Source organism: Carassius carassius, chromosome 28 (assembly GCF_963082965.1).
Source record: "Carassius carassius chromosome 28, fCarCar2.1, whole genome shotgun sequence".
Classification (NCBI taxonomy): domain Eukaryota; kingdom Metazoa; phylum Chordata; class Actinopteri; order Cypriniformes; family Cyprinidae; genus Carassius; species Carassius carassius.
This window is the reverse complement of record NC_081782.1, coordinates 15,583,147-15,604,443: the sequence shown is the minus strand read 5'-3', so window position 1 is coordinate 15,604,443 and position 21,297 is coordinate 15,583,147. Positions and strand designations below refer to the sequence as shown.

Sequence of the window (21,297 nt, the reverse complement as noted above, 5' to 3'; positions counted from 1 at the left end):
CCCAGGAAGATTTTTGTTTGAACAAGGAGTCTGACAACAGCTCACCCAGTCTGTCTAAAATAACAAGAAGAAAAAGAGACAGACTCAATCCAGAAGAACTGTAGCAATGTTTCCGAGATGCTTCAAGAAACCTATTGTACCTGCAAAGTGCCCAAGTGTCCCTAATGCAAAAGCTGCACACGAAATGTTCATTTACTTTAGTTAATAGAAGTAAATTGATAAAGAAAATCTATTTATGACATTATTTTCAACAGCATCCTCATTTTACAGCATTTTTACACAAATGCCAAAAACTTTTAACAGTACTGTAGCTTTGTACAACTTTGACTTCTTGTACAGACAAAATCACAATGGATTATTACAATTAATGGCAAAATGAATGTTTGGAAATGTAAACTGATATTTCCTACTGACACACTACAGCAAAAGATCCTTTTCTATCTATCTATCTATCTATCTATCTATCTATCTATCTATCTATCTATCTATCTATCTATCTACTGTATCTATCTATCTATCTATCTATCTATCTATCATAAATAAATAGATATTATAATACAAAATTATTTGATAATGATTAACAATTATTAGTTAGAAATGTTAAATACCCTTGAACGGGACAGCGACGCAAAGCTGTCGCTTTAAGAATTGTTTGGGAAGCGCGCGCTGCTCTGAAGCTCCACTCGCCTCATTCTGCGGAGCGCCGTCACACTCGAGCATCTTATTCAAACGCCATGCGGTGAGCTGAATGGATGAACACCTGGTGAACTCAGCATTTAGCGTTTCAGCGGGCGGACACTACAGCCGAATGAGTGACTGAGGGAGTGAACAAACTAGTTAGACATTAGAGTCGTCATGCAGTTCCTAACACAAAGATCCGCGCGTTTCGGATCCAGACATCACTGAGACTTATCGTAATGCGCTTCTGTGGATTTCTCCAAGAGAGCAGCGGAAGTGCTTTTCCCTGCTCTCATTTTTATTTCATGAGCTAAAATTGGTTGGCGTTCGCCTGCCATGCTCCAATGAGAATGCTTTTTGTTTAGAAACTGTCTACTTATGCCGTAAAGAAAAGCTCAAGTCTTGTTGGAAGCCGGACAAATGGCTTTTACTGTCATAGGAACCCTGTTACTGATGCTCTCCAACATCTATAGCTCTTCGGGTGAGTTAAAACACTAATTTATTGATCTGATTTTGGTTCAATACTGCAATTTGCAATTTGAAAGTAAGTTTAATATTTACGTTTGACTCTCAGACTTAATAAACGCTCGTATCACTGTAAATACAGTTACTGTAGATGGATTTCAGTTTTTGGATATTTAACTTACTGGATGTGGATTTTTAATTCAACAGTAAAACAAATCCCCAACAACTTTATAATTTTTACCAGACAATCTTGAGTTTACTATCAATGTTAAATTACATCAGGTCACATCTAACTATAAAAAAGGTGTAGAAACATTTAAAATAAAAAATGCTTCTTTAAAAAAAATTCTAAACTGGAAAGACTGAAATAGTGCCTTCTAGTGAAACATACCCAAGTCTGTTTTATTTACAACCTCGACCAATAATTTTACAGTAACAACAACCGTAACAATACACTGGGAAAAATTCAGAACTTAAATGTAATACTTTTAAATAAGTACATTCACCTTCATGACTACTTTAAATGTAATTACTGATAAAGTAAATTGAGTTAACACTCAAAATCTAATAGAAATGACATACTCTTTTGTAAGGAGTTAAATGGAAACAGTAATGTTTTTATAGCATAATGATCGTTTTTGCAGTGAAGTGTAAGACAATAATAAGAAAAAGTTTCCAATAAAAGATGAAAAAGATCATAATCACGCTGGATACAACACAAGACAGCTGTATTATAAAATATTCATGTTCAGGCACTTTTCAAAGCGTATTACAAGAAAGAAGATTGTGTTTTATTTCTTCATTCGGCAGCTAATGGTACAAAACAAGCACAGCAGTACAAATAGAAATGCTGTGCAGTTTAGAAAGGGATTTCTAGCTATTACAAATGCCATTTATTTTTATTTGTTTTGACAGTCCATTATTACAGTAGGCTACTCACAGACGCCTTAAATCTGGACATGACATCTTACGAATAAATATTTACAATACAAGATCTGTTTCCATGATCTCCTCCTACACTCTGTATGTGGCCTGTGTTTGATTGTGGTGAAATGACCTGTACTGACCGCATACGTTTGGCAGGTGCAGAGAGTCTGCGGGGCGGCATGATGTGTCCCCCTGCTGAGGCGAGCTTAATGGCCTTCTGCATTACAGGAGACTGCGGCTGCTGTACACGGCAAGCTTTAGAAAGAGACTTTATGAGTTATGCATCTGTCTTCCCATTGTGGGGTTACACGAGCTGAAAGGATGCTTAAAATAGAGCTATGCGTGTATTAATATGCAGTGGGTTTATCGATTTCACTGTCAGCTGTGAATATGAAAAGCATTATGCTTTGTGTGCTTACAGAAAGTTCGGTTAAAACATATTGTATAATATGAAAGATGATAGATAATACCAGATAATAGCAGACTTCGTACTCCGGTTGCTAAGAGACATCTGTACCACAGGCAGATCTGGAGATACAAATTATTTTTGAAAGTATTCTTAGTCCAAATTTCACCAAATATGAAATAATAATGATATGTTTTAAATAATCCAGTGCATTGTCAATTTATTTTGACTATATTGGATTAACTGCAGCTCTTAAGACAATTCTGTCTATTATTTGTTATCTATCTATCTATCTATCTATCTATCTATCTATCTATCTATCTATCTATCTATGGTTCAATTCTATCATTCAATTCTATCATTCTATCGTCCTCTATCTATCTACCAATCAGCCTATCTATCCATTACTCTAGTTATTGTTTTATCTATCATTTTATCTGTCGTTCTTATCTATTTAATTCAATGATTATTTTGAGACATGTTTACACCATTTACAGTAACATCACATCAGCTTTGATTGTTTTTTTTTATAGACCAATGATTCATTCGGCTTACTGCTTTTCACTTAGCAAATAGGTATTCCAGACTTAATTTTCATAAGTAAATGCGCTTGTTCCTTAAATAGGGGGAATGTGGGTGTGTTTGTGTTTATATTTATTACCAGAAAACTGCAGACTGCAAAATCTCCCGCAGCTGTCATTAATGTAAAAGGTCTTAAGCTGAGAACTGACATAACAAAAGCTGTTCAGTTTGTGTTACTTAGCAGTTGCAGTCAGGTTAGGGTATATGGCCAACTACGAGAGGCTGAATGGGGTTGACAGAGATAATGGCCTTTTTGAAATGATGACAAATGGGCTGAGATGGATCAGCCAGCAGAGATGTAAGCTGTCACAGTTAGCTGATAAGAACAGTTTTTGCGGCACTGTGAAAAGCGTTGTGCCTGGCGTAATAATGGGTCTAGGAATCATACCAGTAGATCTCTTTCATGAATGACTATTTTGTTTTGTTCTTTGATCAGTGTACACCAGTATGCACCCGTGCGCCCATTAGTAACTACGTCTGTTGAGTAAGAAAAAACATTAGATCATTACTGATCCCAGAAAGCCAGGTTGATGCTGTTTTTTCGAATATGTTTGAAGCAAATAGCTTTGAAAAATCGACTGGGCACAAGGTTTCCGGTCACTGTTTTCAAAACGTATTAGCTTTAGTGATTTTGCATTTAAGCCCTAAGGAAAAAGAGGGTGAAGCATGCATTTCTAATATTTGTAAATTATGCCATAGCTTGTGGACCTACACTAAATATAACTTATGTCAACATTATTTCAGCTGGAAGACACTTGACCCTCCTGTGTTCATTCATCCATCCATTCAGATGTTTCAAAGGTTATCATTGTAATATTTTGCCTATCATTCTATCAATCGTCCTATCTATTGTTCTAGCAAACGTCCCATCTATCCAACCACCCCTCCATCCATCCATGCATTTTTTCTAATGTTCTACCTAACATTCTATCTATCTATCTATCTATCTATCTATCTATCTATCTATCTATCTATCTATCTATCTATCTATCTATCTATCTATCTATCTATCTATCTATCTATCGTTCTGTCTAATGTTCTGTCTATCATTCTCTCTATCTATAGTACCATCTATCCATTATTCTAGTAAATCTATCTATCTATCTATCTATCTATCTATCTATCTATCTATCTATCTATCTATCTATCTATCTATCTATCTATTGTTCTATCTATTGTTCTATTTATCCATTGTTATATTGTTCTCATTCTCTCATTCAGTCTATCTTTCTACCATTCTATCTATCCCTATTTTCTAACTATTACCCCATTGTTCTATCCATCCATCATTTTCTATCTATCTTTCTATCTATTATTCTATTGTTTTCTATCTATCTATCTATCTATCTATCTATCTATCTATCTATCTATCTATCTATCTATCTATCTATCTATCTATCTATCTATCTATCTACCTATCTATCTATCTATCTATCTATCTATCTATCTATTGTTCTATTGTTTTCTATCTATCTATCTATCTATCTATCTATCTATCTATCTATCTATCTATCTATCTATCTATCTGTCTGTCTATCTATCTATCTATCTATCTATCTATCTATCTATCTATCTATCTATCTATCTATCTATCTATCTATCTATCTATCTATCTATCATTCTGTCTAATGTTCTGTCTATCATTCTCTCTATCTATAGTACCATCTATCCATTATTCTAGTAAATGTTTTATCTATCATTCTAATCTATTTTTCCATCTGTCAATTAATGTTCTATTGTTCAAACAAGACTTAAAGCCAACTAGTAAAGTTTATCTTGAGGATCTTTTCTAGTTAACAATGATAGTTGTATGAACTTATTTCAATTCATTTGAATTATTTCTTGCACTTGAACTGCAATTCCGCATGTTTATTTGCTTATTTCATTTTCCTCTCATTGGTGATTCACCGGCATACTACACTGCTTTTCTCCCAGCTATTTCCTAATTTTGACGCCAAACTTTCCACATTTTTGGATTCAAGGATGTTCATAATATGTATCCAGAAACCCAGCAAAACCCATTTATATCCACTACTCAGGGAATCTACCACTCAGAGATACTGTGAGAATTAGAATCTCCCACATATTTCTCATGTTTTTCTCGAGTTTCGTGCATAAATATTTTACAGCACTATGTGTGACTGCATGACAGAACCTTCTTTCAGTGCTTTTTTCATTTGATTATGCTGTGGGACTAATTTGCTTCACTGTTGCCCATATGTAACCTTCTTTCCCGTAAGATATGAACCTGTTAATGTGGTTTTATACCTCTCATTCACATTTTCCAAAGGAAGCGGCGGCTGTGTACACCATGAAATCACTGACAGATAATTATCCTTTCAAATCAGGCATAGCTTTTCATGTGTGATGGGAGTGAAAAGCAAAGGCTTTTATTCATTCCTTTCATTCTCTCACAATTAGCCAATTAGCTTGCCATGATTTTAAAAATTATGATGCCTCTGAGAAGTGTGGAGTTATAATCTCAACTGCTGTAAACGGATGGAAACATACTTATGCTGAGTGCAATGTGCAGCAGGAGGCTGATGAACTATTAAGGTGTTCTATGACCGAGTTTTAATGAAAGTCATTAGTAACTTCAATGAATTTAGTTTCACCAAGAAAAATACCTTATGCTTTTTAAGGGCTGTTTTCTTCCACTGGAGTGCTTTTAGACAAATTAAGTTTTCGCCTTCATTCTGTAGAGGCTGTTATTTAATCGCAGCACGCACACACACCAACTGTTGAAATTTTACTCTCTTTTAACATCAAGTAAAACCCAACACATGGCCACCACATTACTTTACACTGTTAGTATTCCGCCTCGTAAAAGCCCAAAGAAGAAACCCTCTTTGTAAGTTCTGTAGCCCCGGATAGAGCAGAATTCAGCACTAATGGGCGGTGAGTTTTGGAGCCTCATTCAACAGCCGCAGCCATGCTAGACTCAGCCTTAATGTCAGCTTCTTTTAACTTTGCACTGATTTCGTCTGGCTCTCTGGGCTGAAAGCTTAATAAGTGCTGAGTCATCAGCCTTTGAGTGGTTCATCCCCAGCTCCCTTTCCCACTGGCCATTAGAAGCCTTTCACCCCTCATTCCATCCTTTGATTGATGCTGGTGAAGGCTATAGGTGTGTGGTTGAATGGTGCACCCCAGGCACTTTGTTACAGAAGTTTTTATTTCACAATATTTTTGAAAGAAATGTAATTACAGTGGTCCCACACAAGTGTTAGGTAGTTTCAGTCCTGCTTTGTTTATGCTCAGAGCCAATTAAATCAGGGTCAAACCACCTTAGACACCGGGGGATAATATTTGGATAAATAAAACAAAACTGCAGTAGTAACTCATGATGTTTGAGCGTTAAGTGTCCAACATCCCACAGTTCAGTTAATTTTGTGTATTGTCTGGGTGCAAAAATTTTTTGTTTTGTTTACTGTTTATACTACAAATGGCACATAACTGGAATGCACGTACTGTCATTTATCAGAAATGATTAACAAAGCAGCTGACTCTTGGAGCAACCCAGGTTAAAACTTGTTTACATGAAGATTGAAGCAACAACCTTTTGGTGACTAGCCCTGTTCTTTAGCCACCTCAGCTCACCACCATTTTTATTTATTTTAAAGTTTATGTAAAATTAGGTTTAACTGCCTGGTTTTGTGAAATAGTATTTACTATAAAGATGCCTAACATTCCCTCTGTATGTCCACAGATAGCTCTGATATCTAATTTTAGTATACTAAGATTATCCTGTATTTTCAATATACAAAATTGGGGTCAGGAATTAATGGGGGTTTGGGGCAAAAGCAAACAAAACAACCCTCCTCAAATTTAAAATGCCCCTATTTTGCCATTTTTAAGGTTCCTAATATTGTTTTGGGAGCATCCTACAATAGGATTACGTGGCAAGCAAGGTCAAAAAATGCTTAGGTTTTCTCATATTACGCATTTAATGCATTTTACGATTCCTTTGAAGCAGTTCTAAGATTCTATCTTTCTAAACCCCTCTTCTCTGTGAGTCTACTCCGCTCTGATTGGTCAGATGGCTCACTCTGTTGTGATTGGTCTACCACATACACAGTGTGTTGAAAACAATAGGACCATTTCCATAGTAATTCCACATTTTGAATGCTTAATAGAAAGTACAGACATATATTATTTATCATACTGACAGGTTGTGATTCAGTGGAGCCATCTGGTCCAAATAAAATGGGTACTGAGCAGTATTTCAAGATCAAGCATTTTGTGAATACCGCATTAAACTCTCCGAGATTAAAGATGCAATTGGCAATAAAATGACGGAACACAAAAGAGATTGGGGCTGTACTGCTGTGAATTTAACCACTGATTCTTCTCTGCCTCATCTTTCAAAAGTGAAAATAATATGAACTGACTTTCACATTACATTTTACAGTTAACTTTTTAAAATATCTAAAAATGCCCTTGTACAGTTAAACTAAATCTGTTAAATCAACCACTGTTGCGAATACAGTTTTTCTTAGTCGCTTTGGTGCATTTCTCGAATCATACTTAATACTTGCAAAGAAGTATGTGCATTTCTTAAAACAATTTGTACAAACAGCACCAGAAAATCCATAAACTGCAAAAGCCTGTAAATGTTACGACCGGAGACCCAGGGAAACACAGGAGACGAGAGATCCAATTGCAATGTGGGTTTTAATGGGTAATCCAAATCAGCTTCCAACAAGCAGGGGTCAAAACCATAAATCCATCCAAAAATAAACAAACAGGGAAGGAACAGAAAACTCAGAAGACGAGGACACTCGGAAGGCGAGGAAACAGGGTGACGGAATGAAAGGAATCCATCAAGACAAACAGAAAAGACCGGTTAATATAGGCAGGGTAATGACTATCAAGTGTAGACACCTGAGTGCAATTAACAGGAGTGCAATTACTGTGATGAAGGGACAAGGCTTTGTGGGAATTGTAGTGCCTACGGTGAGGTGCCTATGGGGAAGTGAGACCACTAGTGGAGACTCAGGGAAACAGAGACCAGACAGCGTGACATTACCCCCTCCTCCACGGAGCAGCTACCAGATGCTCCACCCGAACCCAAGAAGAGACCAAGGAACACAGAGACCAGGAGGGAGGTTGAGTAGCGGAGGACCAGGGGGAGGGACGGAGGGCCAGGTAAAATGGGGAAACAGAGACATGAAGTGCAAAAAACAAAAACAAGGAGCCCAGGACGGAGGTGGACCGGCGGAGGATCAGGAGGAGGGACGGAGAGCCAGGTCCATAGAGGGAAACAGAGAGAAAAACAAAAACAAGGAGCCCAGGAGGGAGGTGGACCGGCGGAGGTTCAGGGGGAGGGACGGAGGGCCAGGTCCATAGAGGGAAACAGAGAGAAAAACAAAAACAAGGAGCCCAAAAGGGAGGTGGTCCGGCGGAGGATCAGGGGAGGGATGGAGGGCCAGGTCCATAGAGGGAAACAGAGAGAAGAAGAGCAAAAAACAACAACAACAAAACACAAGTCCAGGAAGGACATAACGTTCAGTGTCCCAGGGCCGAACCGACAGGGCAGGAATCCAGAGAGGAGCAAGGTGAAATTGGAGCCATGCGGTCGAGACAGAAGCCCCCCAGGGCACGCAGAAGACCACCACATCCGTGCGGTCGAGACAGAAGCCCCCCAGGGCGGTGCAGAAGACCACCGCATCCGTGCGATCGAAACAGAAGCCAACCAGGGCGTCGCAGAAGACCAACACTTCCGTGCGGTCGAGACAGAAGCCCACCCGGGCGGCGCAGAAGAACACCGCATCCGTGCGGTCGAGACAGAAGCCCACCAGGGCGGCGCAGAAGACCACCACATCCGTGCGGTCGAGACAGAAGCCCCCCCGGGCGGCGCAGAAGACCACCAAATCCTTGCGCTCGAGACAGAAGCCTACCAGGGCGGCGCAGAATACCACCACTTCCGTGCGGTTGAGACAGAAGCCCACCCGGGCGGCGCAGAAGACCACCACATCCGTGCGGTCGAGACAGAAGCCCACCAAGGCGGCGCAGAAGACCACCACATCCGTGCGGTCGAGACAGAAGCCCACCAGGGCGGCGCAGAAGAACACCGCATCCGTGCGGTCGAGACAGAAGCCCACCCAGGTGGCGCAGAAGACCACCACATCTGTGCGGTCGAGACAGAAGCCCACCCGGGCGGCGCAGAAGAACACCACTTCCGTGCGGTTGAGACAGAAGCCCACCCGGGCGGCGCAGAAGACCACCACATCCGTGCGGTCGAGACAGAAGCCCACCAAGGCGGCGCAGAAGACCACCACATCCGTGCGGTCGAGACAGAAGCCCACCAGGGCGGCGCAGAAGAACACCGCATCCGTGCGGTCGAAACAGAAGCCCACCAGGGCGGCGCAGAAGACCACCACTTCCGTGCGGTCGAGACAGAAGCCCACCCAGGTGGCGCAGAAGACCACCACATCTGTGCGGTCGAGACAGAAGCCCACCCGGGCGGCGCAGAAGACCACCACAGTGGGATCGATGACACAGGAGAGCAATTCTGGTTAGGCAAGTCTGAAACAAAGAACATGAACAAGTTAAGTGTGGCCTCCGTGGCCACGACAGGATCAGTCGAGCGCTCAGAGAGTTCGGCTGAGACGTGACAAGGCTCTTGAAGTTCCGCAGAAACGAGGAGAGGCTCTGGTAGTTCGGCTGAGACGAGGAGAGGCTCTGGTAGTTCAGCAGAGACGTGGAGAGGCTCTGGTAGTTCTGCAGAGACGCGGAGAGGCTCTGGTAGTTCAGCAGATACGTGGGGAGGCTCTGGTAGTTCCACAGAGACGTGGAGAGACTCTGGTAGTTCCGTGGTGTTTAGACTGGATTCAGGAAGATCAATGGTGACTTGCCTTTGCCAATGAAGATCATTGGTGACATGACTTTGCCCATGAAGATCATTGGTGACTTGCCCTTGCCCATGAAGATCAATGGTGAGGTGCCTTTGTCCATGAATATCAATGGTGACTTGCCTTTGCCCATAAATATCAATGGTGACTTGACTTTGCCCATGAAGATCACTGGTGACTTGACTTGACTCTGGAGTGTCAACGGTGACTAGCCCTGACTCTGGAGTGTCAACGGTGACTAGCCCTGACTCTGGAGTGTCAACGGTGACTAGCCCTGACTCTGGAGTGTCAACGGTGACTAACCCTGACTCTGGAGTGTCAACGGTGACTTGACCTGACTCTGGAGTGTCAACGGTGACTTGACCTGACTCTGGAGTGTCAACGGTGACTTGACCTGACTCGACTCTGAAGGGTCAACGGTGACTTGACCTGACTCTGGAGTGTCAATGGGAACCTGAGTCAAATCTGGAGGGTCAATGGGAACCTGACTCGACTCTGGAGGGTCAACGGGAACCTGACTCGACTCTGGAGGGTCAACTGTGGCTGTCATCTTGTGCTGGCGACCACCTTGTGCTGTGGTGCTGGGCTGGCGGCCATCTTGTGCAGTGGCGCTGGGCTGGCAGTCCTCCTGTTTGAGACCGATGTTGTAAGTAGATCACAAACTCCCAGAAATTAAAAGCGTCCAACTGCTCCATTTCATTTCTAGGCACTGGGTCATCCAGCCCGGTGTTGATAGTGTCCTTTAGGGCCGCATCATTATATCCCATACCATCCGCTAGGGTCCAGAACATTTGTGCCATAGCACCCACCTCAATCCCCTCTTGGCGGAGGATGGTTAATCTTAAGAATTTCGCCCTCCGCTCCACCATACTGGCTGGGGAGCGGGAATGAAGTCCCACACCGCTGGATCTCGACATTACGACATTATGATTGGAACCCAGAGAAACACAGGAGATGAGAGATCCAAAAGCAGTGAGGGTTTTAATGGGTAATCAAATCAGCATCCAACAAGCAGGGGTCAAGACCATAAATCCATCCAAAAATAAACAAACCGGGAAGGAACAGGAAAGGGAACAGAAAACTCGGAAGACGTGGACACTCGGAAGGCGAGGAAACAGGGTGACGAAATGAAAGGTATCCATCAAGACAAACAGAAAAGACAGGTTAATATAGGCAGGGTAATGACTATCAAGTGAAGACACCTGAGTGCAATTAACAGGAGTGCAATTACTGTGATGAAGGGACAAGGCTTTGTGGGAATTGTAGTGCCTACGGTGAGGTGCCTATGGGGAAGTGAGACCACTAGTGGAGACTCAGGGAAACAGAGACCAGACAGCGTGACAGTAACTTGCTCAAAATCACAAGTTCATCTCTCAAAAGCAAGTATTTATGTCAATGAACATACCAGTGCTAGCAGAATGAAAAGTCCTTGTATCATTGTTCACAAACAAGATAGTCAAAATGCTTTGGTCACTTTGGTACATTTCTCAAATCAGAAATGAAATTCTCAAAACTACTTTTTCAACCTCCACATCATCTAGTCACTTGTGCACATCAAAAAAGCACTTTCTCATTCTTTTGAACAAGTTGCGATTACTTTGCTACATTTATGCAATTGATTGTGTAGTTCTCTGTGCAATAGACTTACCCCTCAAAACATCTAGTCATTAGTTTATCGTATAAGTCATAGTTTTTGTCAGTCGCTTTGATGACTACCTAAAAATGCTCAAGACAGCACTATATACTATTTGCACAGCTATTTGAAAAATACAGTAAAGTTACTCATTACTGTATTTAGTGAGGTAACTGAGTACAAAACAGTAAATATGTATGTTTCACATGTTTACTGCATATGCTCTTTGCAATTCTAATTTGTTGTGCAAAAGAAAAAATACACCCTTATTTACAACAAACATAAACACCCTTTGGGTAGAGTTGTGCACAACTGTAAACAATATTGCAGTACATATTGGAACTGAACATACAACATACATAGTACTGTAATCATTCATGCACATCCAGACGTTCCTCTCTGTCTAGCCACATAATTTCATCTACATCACAGCGAATATCATCTCTTGCAATGCAGTGAGGAAAGTATCTCCTCGAGTGGAAAATCCACCCTCTGCAGGACTCTGCTGTGATGTCATCACATGCTGCATCCATGGCCGCTAGCAGGGCCATTTGGGTATGTGGATGCCGGTCATATACTTTCCAACTCCAGGAAGAGAAAAACTCCTCTATTGGATTTAGGAATGGTGAGTAGGCAGGGAGATATGCCACCAGCATCCTATCATGTGCTGCAAACCACTGTCTGACGGCATCTGTGTGGTGAAAATGCACATTATCCAAAACCACAACATGCTTGCTCCGATGGTCTCCAGTTAGACCCCTCTCATTCTCAGGGATTATGTCCCTGTAAAAAGTGTCTAAAAGAAGTCAGCAGATGCTTCACACACCCCTTCTCATCAGTGAAAGTTGAGATTCACCTGAGAGAAATTGTTTTATTTAGGAGACATTTCCAGGAAAAAAAAAGAAAAAAAAAATGTTTAAAATTTGCTTGACAGATTTTGACAACTAGTTCAACATTTTTGTATGTAATGACTCAAGCAATGAAATGAGGACTATTAGTTTTATATGGAATGACTATTCAGCATTCACAAGTATAGTTAATTTTGACTGACATGACATAAGCAAATGATAATGTTATAAAACAGCAGAGAGTTGTATGAAAGCAATTGATGCATGTCCAAAAGCATTTGCAATTTTTTCGAAGGAATGAAAAATTGCTACTATGATGTGCACAAATCACTAAATGTTGTGGAGGTTGAACTAACTGTTGTGCAAATGTAAATAGTGATGTGAGAAATGCACCAAAGCTGAGAAAAACTGTAAATGCAAACTGGTTGATCTAGTTTTCATAAACTGTCAAGCATATTTTCTACACATTTCAATTAGACTTTTTGTAAATTTGCCATGAATTGTGCAGGTGAATCTTGACTTTCACTAATGAAGAGCCAGTTATAAACCGGTTCTCTGAAATAGCTCAAAGGTGTATCTCATGGACCTTCTATTGGAAAGCACAGACAGAGGACACCACCCTAGTTAAAAATTCTGACATTCGATGAACATCCAGGAAATGACAGGATCAACAGCTGAGAGGAGGAATAGGAGTAAGGATGCATGGTGGAAGGGTACAGAGGCAAAACACAGGAAAAAGCAGAATAGGCCAAGAACATAGGCGCATATCAGATGAAACAAGGGTCACTGTGGACCATGTTGTAAATCATGGCTTTACAAAGGCTAAGGTGGGTTTCCTCTTTGCCTTTTTAATTTTGTATTTTCGCCTGTGTGCCCATATTTCCTTTTCTTTTCTATATAAGTAAATTTGCAATATGTTTTTTACTAGTAAAAAGGGTAACTGTGAATCCTATCCAGAATCCTACTCCTTTCAATCCATACACTACTTACATACAGTAGTGTATAAATTTGTTCTTTTGAAATGGAAATATGGCATGCATAAGAAGTGCAGCCTTCTGCATTTCAATACAGTAACTGTTATCCAAACTGTTTATAGATTATTTCAGGTAATACTAACAGAGTGCACTGGTATATTGACAACATGACTTAGCATTTTGACTTGATATTGTTTGTGAACAATGACACAAGAACCGATACTCTATTGAAATGCAGAAGTCTGCATTTCTTATGTTCGCCATATATCCATTTAAAAAATACAAATTTACACATTACTGTATGTGGGATATTGATTGAAAGAGATAGGATAGGGATAGGATTCACAGTTTACTAATGCTCTGACAAAAAAAAAATACTTAACGTCATTGTGATAGAAAAAAGAAAATGAAATCTGGGCACAAAGGCAAAAATACAAACTTATAAGGCAAACACAGGAAAAACCCCGAACTTTGCTTTTGCATGCAACACTGTATGAAGAACTGCAGTCTGTCTACACCTCCTGACGTGCCGGTCTGCCAGCCCACAGATTCTCATCTATATCACAACGAATATCTTCCCTTGCAATGCAACGTGGAATTGGAATCAAGTGAACCATCTCACAACGTAATGAGGCTGGCTTCAACCTGACCAAAAGCAGAAGCATGGTCGAAATGTCATCGAACTGGTTTATCATTAGCTGATCAACATTCTCTTCATTAGTGAAAGTCAAGATTCACCTGCACAATTCATGGCGAATTTACAAAATGTCGAATTGAAATGTGTAGAAAATATGCTTGACAGTTTATGACAACTAGAGCAACCATTTTGCATTGTCAACTTATACGATGAACTTATGACTAGATGTTTTGGGGTGTAAGATAATGATGATGCAGGAAACCGCAGATAAATGTACATAATCAGTTGCATGAATGTAGCAAAGCAACCGCAACTTGTTCAAAAGAATGAGAAACTGCTTTTTTGATGTGCACAAGTGACTAAATGATGTGGAGGTTGAACAAATAGTTTTGAGAATTTCATTTCTGATTTGAGAAATGCACCAAGGCAACTGAGAAAAACTGTTCAGTGTAATGTGAAGTTGAATAAATTGTGTTGATTGCTCATTACATTTATATCTGCTCATGTGACGTCAAATATTTCTTTTTATTCTTTTTTTTTTTTTTGCAGCGTTGAGCATTATAACCAATCACACACGTATCTATCGGGTGCATGAATTTAATGGCAAGCAGCATTTAGATTAGTCACCGGTGATGAAAAAAGAAAAGTAGCTTCAGCTTCGATTCCACTTTTCATACTTACGTTGATTTTGTTAACATTTTATTGGTAACTGCTTTTAGCACTTTGATTGATTGACTTAATTTAAGTCTTAGACATGAAGGACAACACAATACTTTTAATAAGGTACAGTAATTCCAGAAATTGCCCTTACAATCTCAGGGGACTAATATTACTGCTTACTGGAAAAGTAAATTTCTGGCACTGATATACATTACATCCGCCAGATGCTTTTAGCCAGATGCTTTTAACCTTCAATGTTGATTCCTCACAGGGTCCCGCCCACGTCTGGATGATGTTCCCCCCAGGATAGTGGAGGATCCCTCTGATCTGATCGTGTCAAAGGGTGAGCCGGCCACTCTGAACTGCAAGGCAGAGGGTCGACCCATGCCCACAGTGGAGTGGTATAAAGATGGCGAGCACGTTGAAACCGATAAGGATGACCCTCGCTCTCACCGCATGCTTTTGCCCAGCGGCTCCCTTTTCTTCCTGCGCATCGTTCACGGACGCCGCAGCAAACCTGATGAGGGAGTTTACACTTGTGTTGCCCGTAATTACCTAGGAGAGGCCGTTAGCAGAAACGCTTCGCTGGAAGTAGCCAGTAAGTACCTTCTGATGAATTCCACCATGCTTAGTGATTCTGGGTGAAGCGTAGCTATGCTGAAATAAAAGTAATCTATCCCTCTCAGACATGGCCCGAGGTTTTGTTTGACGAGTTCTTTGTGGCAGGCTGCTGGTGAGTTTTTTTGTCTGTTTGTGGCAGTGTCCTCCTGCTGTGTGACTGCACTCTGGGCCTTTGGCTCAGCTGTAATCCAGCCCTCTGGCACAGGAACGTCACCATATACAGCTCCACCGCCAGAAGAAACTGGATTAGCAAGTTTGTTGATTAGAATTGGAATGCAGCTAATTAGATTCCTGAAAGTTTGCTCATTAAAACACTAAGCAGCAATTTCCTGGTGCCTGTTTTCCACACGACCCTCTATACAAGCTGCATCTTTTGCAATACACAATTTATTAAATGGTTCCATATTTTATTTAAATACTTTATTCATGTTTTTTTTTTTGTTGGTTAACTTGAACTTACAATGAAACATACTTCTAAAGTATTTATTAATATTAATGTTAATTTCAGTATTTACTAATACATTTTATTTTACATTTTGATTTTAAAATCAAGCATTTAATGGACCTGAACTAACATGAACTATTTTTATTGACTGATTTTGTTAAGATGGTAATGTTAAGATGAATAAATGTTTAACAAACTAAATTGAACAAACTTGAATTAAGATTATAATAATTTAATTTTAAAGCACAGCACTGGAATACACTTAAAACACTGGAACACATTTGTATCACTCGCCAGGGTGGTAACTCTTAGACAGTTTGTAGGCTAAAGCTTTCAGCTCAAATTTAATAGAGAAGCAATCAAAACCATCAGAATAGCATTGCTTTACTAAACGGCCTTTAAATGGCAGGAGGCATTGTGCATATCAAAAACAGGCAAAGCAACAAATCAATATTATTCAACATATTCTTGCTTTGTACAGAAAATATTAAGGTGTAACCCCCTTTGTAATCAGTAACGTTGTCATAAGTAACTGTAACAGATTATTACAGTTAGATTTATTTTGTGATTAAATTATGTAATCCCGTTGCATGTAACTAGTTACTCCCCAACACTGTTAACAAATATATGGCTCATTGTTAGTTAATGATCTGATGTAAATGTCAGAAGGCCAATGTCAAATTTGATGCATCTACCAGCTCGCCGAAAGAAATGATTAAAGTGTTTCCCCGTTTGAAATGAAATGAGCTCTTAAAATAGACATCGTTAACTGCCGAGGGAGAGTCAAGCCCTTAGAGCCATTACAGACTTTTGCTTACTATCCCAGAGGACGCTGGGTAGCAGAGCATGCTGGGTGAAAATGATTTGCAATCATGCACTCGGCGGTAGTTCTTAGCCTGAAGTCTGCATACTCACACTCCCAAATAGCATTTTATATTTTTGGCCATGTATAAATAGCAGGAAGGGGAATACTAGGTGATTGTAGTGCCGTTCTTCAAGACCTAAATCTCATTATATCACTATTAATTTAGAACGTGGGGTTTTTTTTCAGTCACAAGATTTGCTGAATGATGCTACGTGGCTTTTAAATCCAAGTCATAATTACCGCATTGAAAAATATGTCGTCTAAGCAAGCCTTACAAGATGATTTATTATGTACGATTAAAGCCAGAACGAGAAAGGAATCGTTTTTTTCTCTCTAGAGTCCATATAGACTCACACTCAGCACTCCTGCAAGCCTCAAATCAGGTTGGATATTAGCTCGTGCTGCACGATGCTCGTGAATTAAGTGCTCGTCCTTGTGGAAGATGAGACTCGGGTCATACACCAGGAGACCCAGCTCACCGCCGGCCATATCTTCTCCTCAGCAGTGATTAATGTGCTAATTAGAGCTGGACCATTTCCAGCGTGACTGCGGCATAAGGGCAGAGCGGATGGTTCATGAAGACGGAGGATCCTGAGGGGTACAACAGGTGAAGAGGCAGGGGTGAGGGCGAGCAATCCTTCACACATCTCTGAGACCTCGTCTAGTCCCGCAGCTCAGATTAAAGCAGCAATCGGATTGAGGTGGAAAAAAAATTTGATTGTATACATGGGATCAGCCTGTTTGTGATAAGTGAGCAGTTTTTGCCACGACAAGTCTGATGCGGCTGTGCCCATCTGTTAGATATTTCAGCTTATGGGACTCGTAAACACGGAGAGTTGTTGAGCTATGAAATGCTCACTCTGTGCTTGTTTGTTGGTGAATCACTCGTGTTTTTCAGTATTAGGCACACGTGTGATGTGATTAACTGTTCTAGTCGAGTCGTGAATGTCCTGGGAGAGAGACTTTTTGGAAAAACATTAGTTTTGGCTTGATCTGTGCACACTTTTCACCAAGCATTTTTCACCAAGAAAACCTATGTGAAAAATGTATTTTGTGTTTCACAGAAGAAAGTAAGTCATACTTTTGGGAAAAAAAAATATTTTAGTGTTAGTTATATAATGCTATTGTATGTTTTAATATGTAAGTATGTGTTTAATAAGTATATATTATGTTTTAAATTCTTGTTTATTTATTTATTTTATTTAAATTTTAGGACTTTAGTAAGTCCATTATTTAAAGGGACAGTTCCCTCAAAAATGAAAATGACCTCATGATTTACTCACCCTCAAGCCATCCTAGGTGTATATGACTTTCTTCTTTCAGACAAATACAAATCTGAGTTATATTAAAAACTGTCCTGGCTCTTCCAAGCTGCGGCAGTGAATGAGGTTTAAGATTTTGAAGCCAAAAAACTGCATCCATCATCATAAAAAGCACTCCAGACGACTCCGGGGGGATAATAAAGGCCTTCTGAAGCTCGCTACGCCTACGTCCTACATCATCCACTGAAACGCCCCTCTCTTATGAACATTTGTATGACAGTTAGCAGAAGCTAGTGATTATAGTTGATAAAGTTGTAAATATGGATATTTTTCTTATATAAATGCATCAATTCACTTCAAAAGGCCTTTATTAACCCCCTGGAGCCATATGGAGAACTTTTTATGATGGATGGATGAAGTTTATTGGGCTTCAAAAGCTCGACCCCCATAATATAATATAATGCCCATACAATGCTTGGAAGGGCCAGGACATTTTTTAATAAAGCTTTGACTGTATTAATCTGAAAGAAGAAAGCCATACACACCTAGGATGGTTTGGGGATAAGTAAATCATGGGGTACTTTTTATTTTTGGGTGAACTATCCCTTTAATATTTACATTTTATTTCAGCTATATTTCAATCAAAATTATAATTGTCAGTTAAAATATCAAGAATTCAGACTTACTTTTTTGTCCAATGTCATAGAGAAATCTTATTCATAAATGGCTGACAATACAAAGACAGTGTTGGTCACATGACAATGCACGCATACTTTGAGAAGAGTTGAGAAGAAACTAATTCAAATTCAGCACATGTTCTGACATATGTGTCTTTGGACAAAAGCCTGTATTTACAGCAGGGAGTTTCATGCATCCATTCATTTTTTTTTTCAAGAAAATGTTAAGTGACTTTATTCACCAAGGTTTAAACAGCCATAGCAAGTAAATCGCTCTTTAAATTCAACGCTTTTGTTGCTCTTGCAATTCAAGGTTTTTGACAAACAAAAAGATTTGTGCATTTTATGAAAAGCTATTGTTGTTCTGTAATATTAAAGTGTTCATCAGTAAGAGAATACTGAATCTGGGTCTTACACTAATATATTAATCCATGCAATGCTAGACTGCAGTATATTGGGGGATACAGTATTATCCACCTAACATATGTACAGTGTGCCACAGGACCACTGCTTAATCTGACGCTTGTCATAATGGCAGAATGACAAATAGCAAGTGCGACTAGTGGAGCCTGTTATTTCTTTTCTCTTTTTTTTTCCTTTTTTTGGCAGAAGTAGATATTTAGCTCTTAGCTTGAATGCAAATCCATTCACGTATTCTCTCAAAATAGCAGCTTTGTGTTGAAGCTTTTATACAAGAGAAAAGCAGTATCTATTTCAAAGCATTGAATGTGGCAGTCTGTCTGGGGGAGCAAACTGCTGCATACCCTGAGCCTGGATTAAGATAAAGTAGGACAAATGAAAAATAAAACTTGCTTAAAAGGCTCTAGACCCAGCTGTCCCTCTTTCACCCAATGTGGGATTATAAAGTAATGATGCTCCGTGGCAGCTTTTCCCTAATACATCTTTCCCCATGCGCTCTTATCTAAACCGTCTGAAGGGCTGTTATGGGATTTCTTGCATGCACAATGTTGTTGAACATAACCAATCACATTTTATATTGCATATCTTCCATGCTCTTTGTCGTTTTTATGTCAAATGCGATACATTTTCAGCTGTCGCGTTGCATTTCAGGAAGACAATTTCCGGCCAAGTTCTGTCCTTTTATTGATTGTTCAAGAAAGCACATAAAAGCTGGAAAGAGATGTAGAATGGGATCTTATCGGTCCAAATGGAAGTAAACACAAAAGATGTGCAGATTAACCCAGTCAGCGTCTCTCTGGGTGGGTCGATTAGCTGAGTCTCGACACGGGGAATAACATAGCATGGGATAAGCCCACCTCTGGAATGGATTCATTTATGTGGCTCTGAAATGAACAATAACAACATCCTGGCTAGTCCACACACACACTTCCAGCTGTGTGTGAGAATCCCAGCCAGACGTAACCCTTCACAATGACATCCACGTTCATGCACCACCATATAATTACACGTTAGCAGTTAGCATAATTTTGCATGTAATTGTCAGGCTGAAAGTGTAGGAGTTCTTCAGTTAGCTTGAAACATTTCACAAGTCTCCTCCCACTCCCATACACACACACACACACACACACCGACAGATGGCCGCTTGTCAAACCCGACACAGATTCTTCAGGTTAGAATGATTGTCCTTTTAAGACCAACGTCTGAGTCACAAACGGGCGAATGTGGTGTGGGTCTCCGTAGTGGGGGATGCAAATGAGCGGCCGTGTGTAAAGAAGGAGAAAGAGCGCATTGTGAGTCAGTGGTGGGCTATTAATAATGTACATCCCAACAGGCTTGTCATTTACCATCATTCCATGATCTCTACGGGGGGCGGAGAAGAAAGACTTCTGGCATTTTCAAATGAGCCCGACCTGTCTGAGATTCAGCTTGTGAAATGTCCTTTTGCTCCTATAATTCAAAATCATGAGTTGTCGGAATACCGGTGATCATAAATTCAACATTTTTTGGTGCGGTGATGAATATGTTTAGGCTGTGTTCACTGCAGGGGTTTCAGTGTGGAAACATGTGGAACAATCTAACAGGAACTCATGAAAATGGGAAGCCCAAATGATTAGTTACTTATTTATGAAAGCAATGGTTGTGTCAGAAAACATAGTGCCTACCATAGTAACTACCTTGCTACGGGGTCTACCAGGAGAGAGACCAAAAAACATTTGTTATGTGACTAATGACTCAGGAAAATGAAAAGTGACTGTCCTGAGCTGTAATGTAAAAGAGAAAAGACTAAAATATGTTGGCTGTTTGGTCCATTTTATGATTTTAAGAGATGTGTTTTTGTGTGTGTGTGTGTGTGTGTGTGTGTGTGGTTCAGGTTATGGACAAAATCTCCCCACAAAGATGGCAATATCCAAAATCCTTGTCTTTGTGGAGACTTTTTTTTTGTCCCCATGAGGAAACAAGCTTATAATTAAAGGGATAGTTCACCCAAAAATGTAAATTATGTCATTAATAACTCACCCTCATGTCGTTCCAAGCCTCCAAATCTTCGGAACACAGTTTAAGATATTTTAGATTTAGTCCGAGAGCTTTCTGTCCCTCCACTGAAAGTGTGTGTACGGTATACTGTCCATGTCCAGAAAGGTAATAAAACGTTAGAATATTTTGAAGCATCGAAAATACATTTTGGTCCAAAAATAGCAAAAACTACGACTTTATTCAGTATTGTCTTCTCTTCCGGGTCTGTTGTGAGACCGTTCAAAACACTGCAGTTAAGTGATATCCGGTTCGCGAACGAATCACTCGATGTAACCGGATCTTCTTGAACCAGTTTACCAAATCGAACTG

At 40.1% G+C, this 21,297-nt stretch overlaps 1 protein-coding gene across 4 annotated transcripts in view; it reads left to right on the top strand.

Annotated features, from left to right (window-relative positions):
- The first annotated feature begins 687 nt into the window (after positions 1-687).
- The window catches only part of LOC132108075 (roundabout homolog 2-like), a 68,108-nt gene continuing 47,498 nt past the window's right edge, over positions 688-21,297 (top strand). For all 4 annotated transcript variants that reach the window (XM_059514571.1, XM_059514570.1, XM_059514569.1 and 1 more), the window contains exons 1-2: positions 688-1,159; positions 14,933-15,259. In XM_059514571.1, the coding sequence (XP_059370554.1) occupies positions 1,099-1,159; positions 14,933-15,259 (388 nt within the window). In that variant the 5' untranslated portion in view covers positions 688-1,098. The remainder of the gene's footprint in view (positions 1,160-14,932; positions 15,260-21,297) is intronic.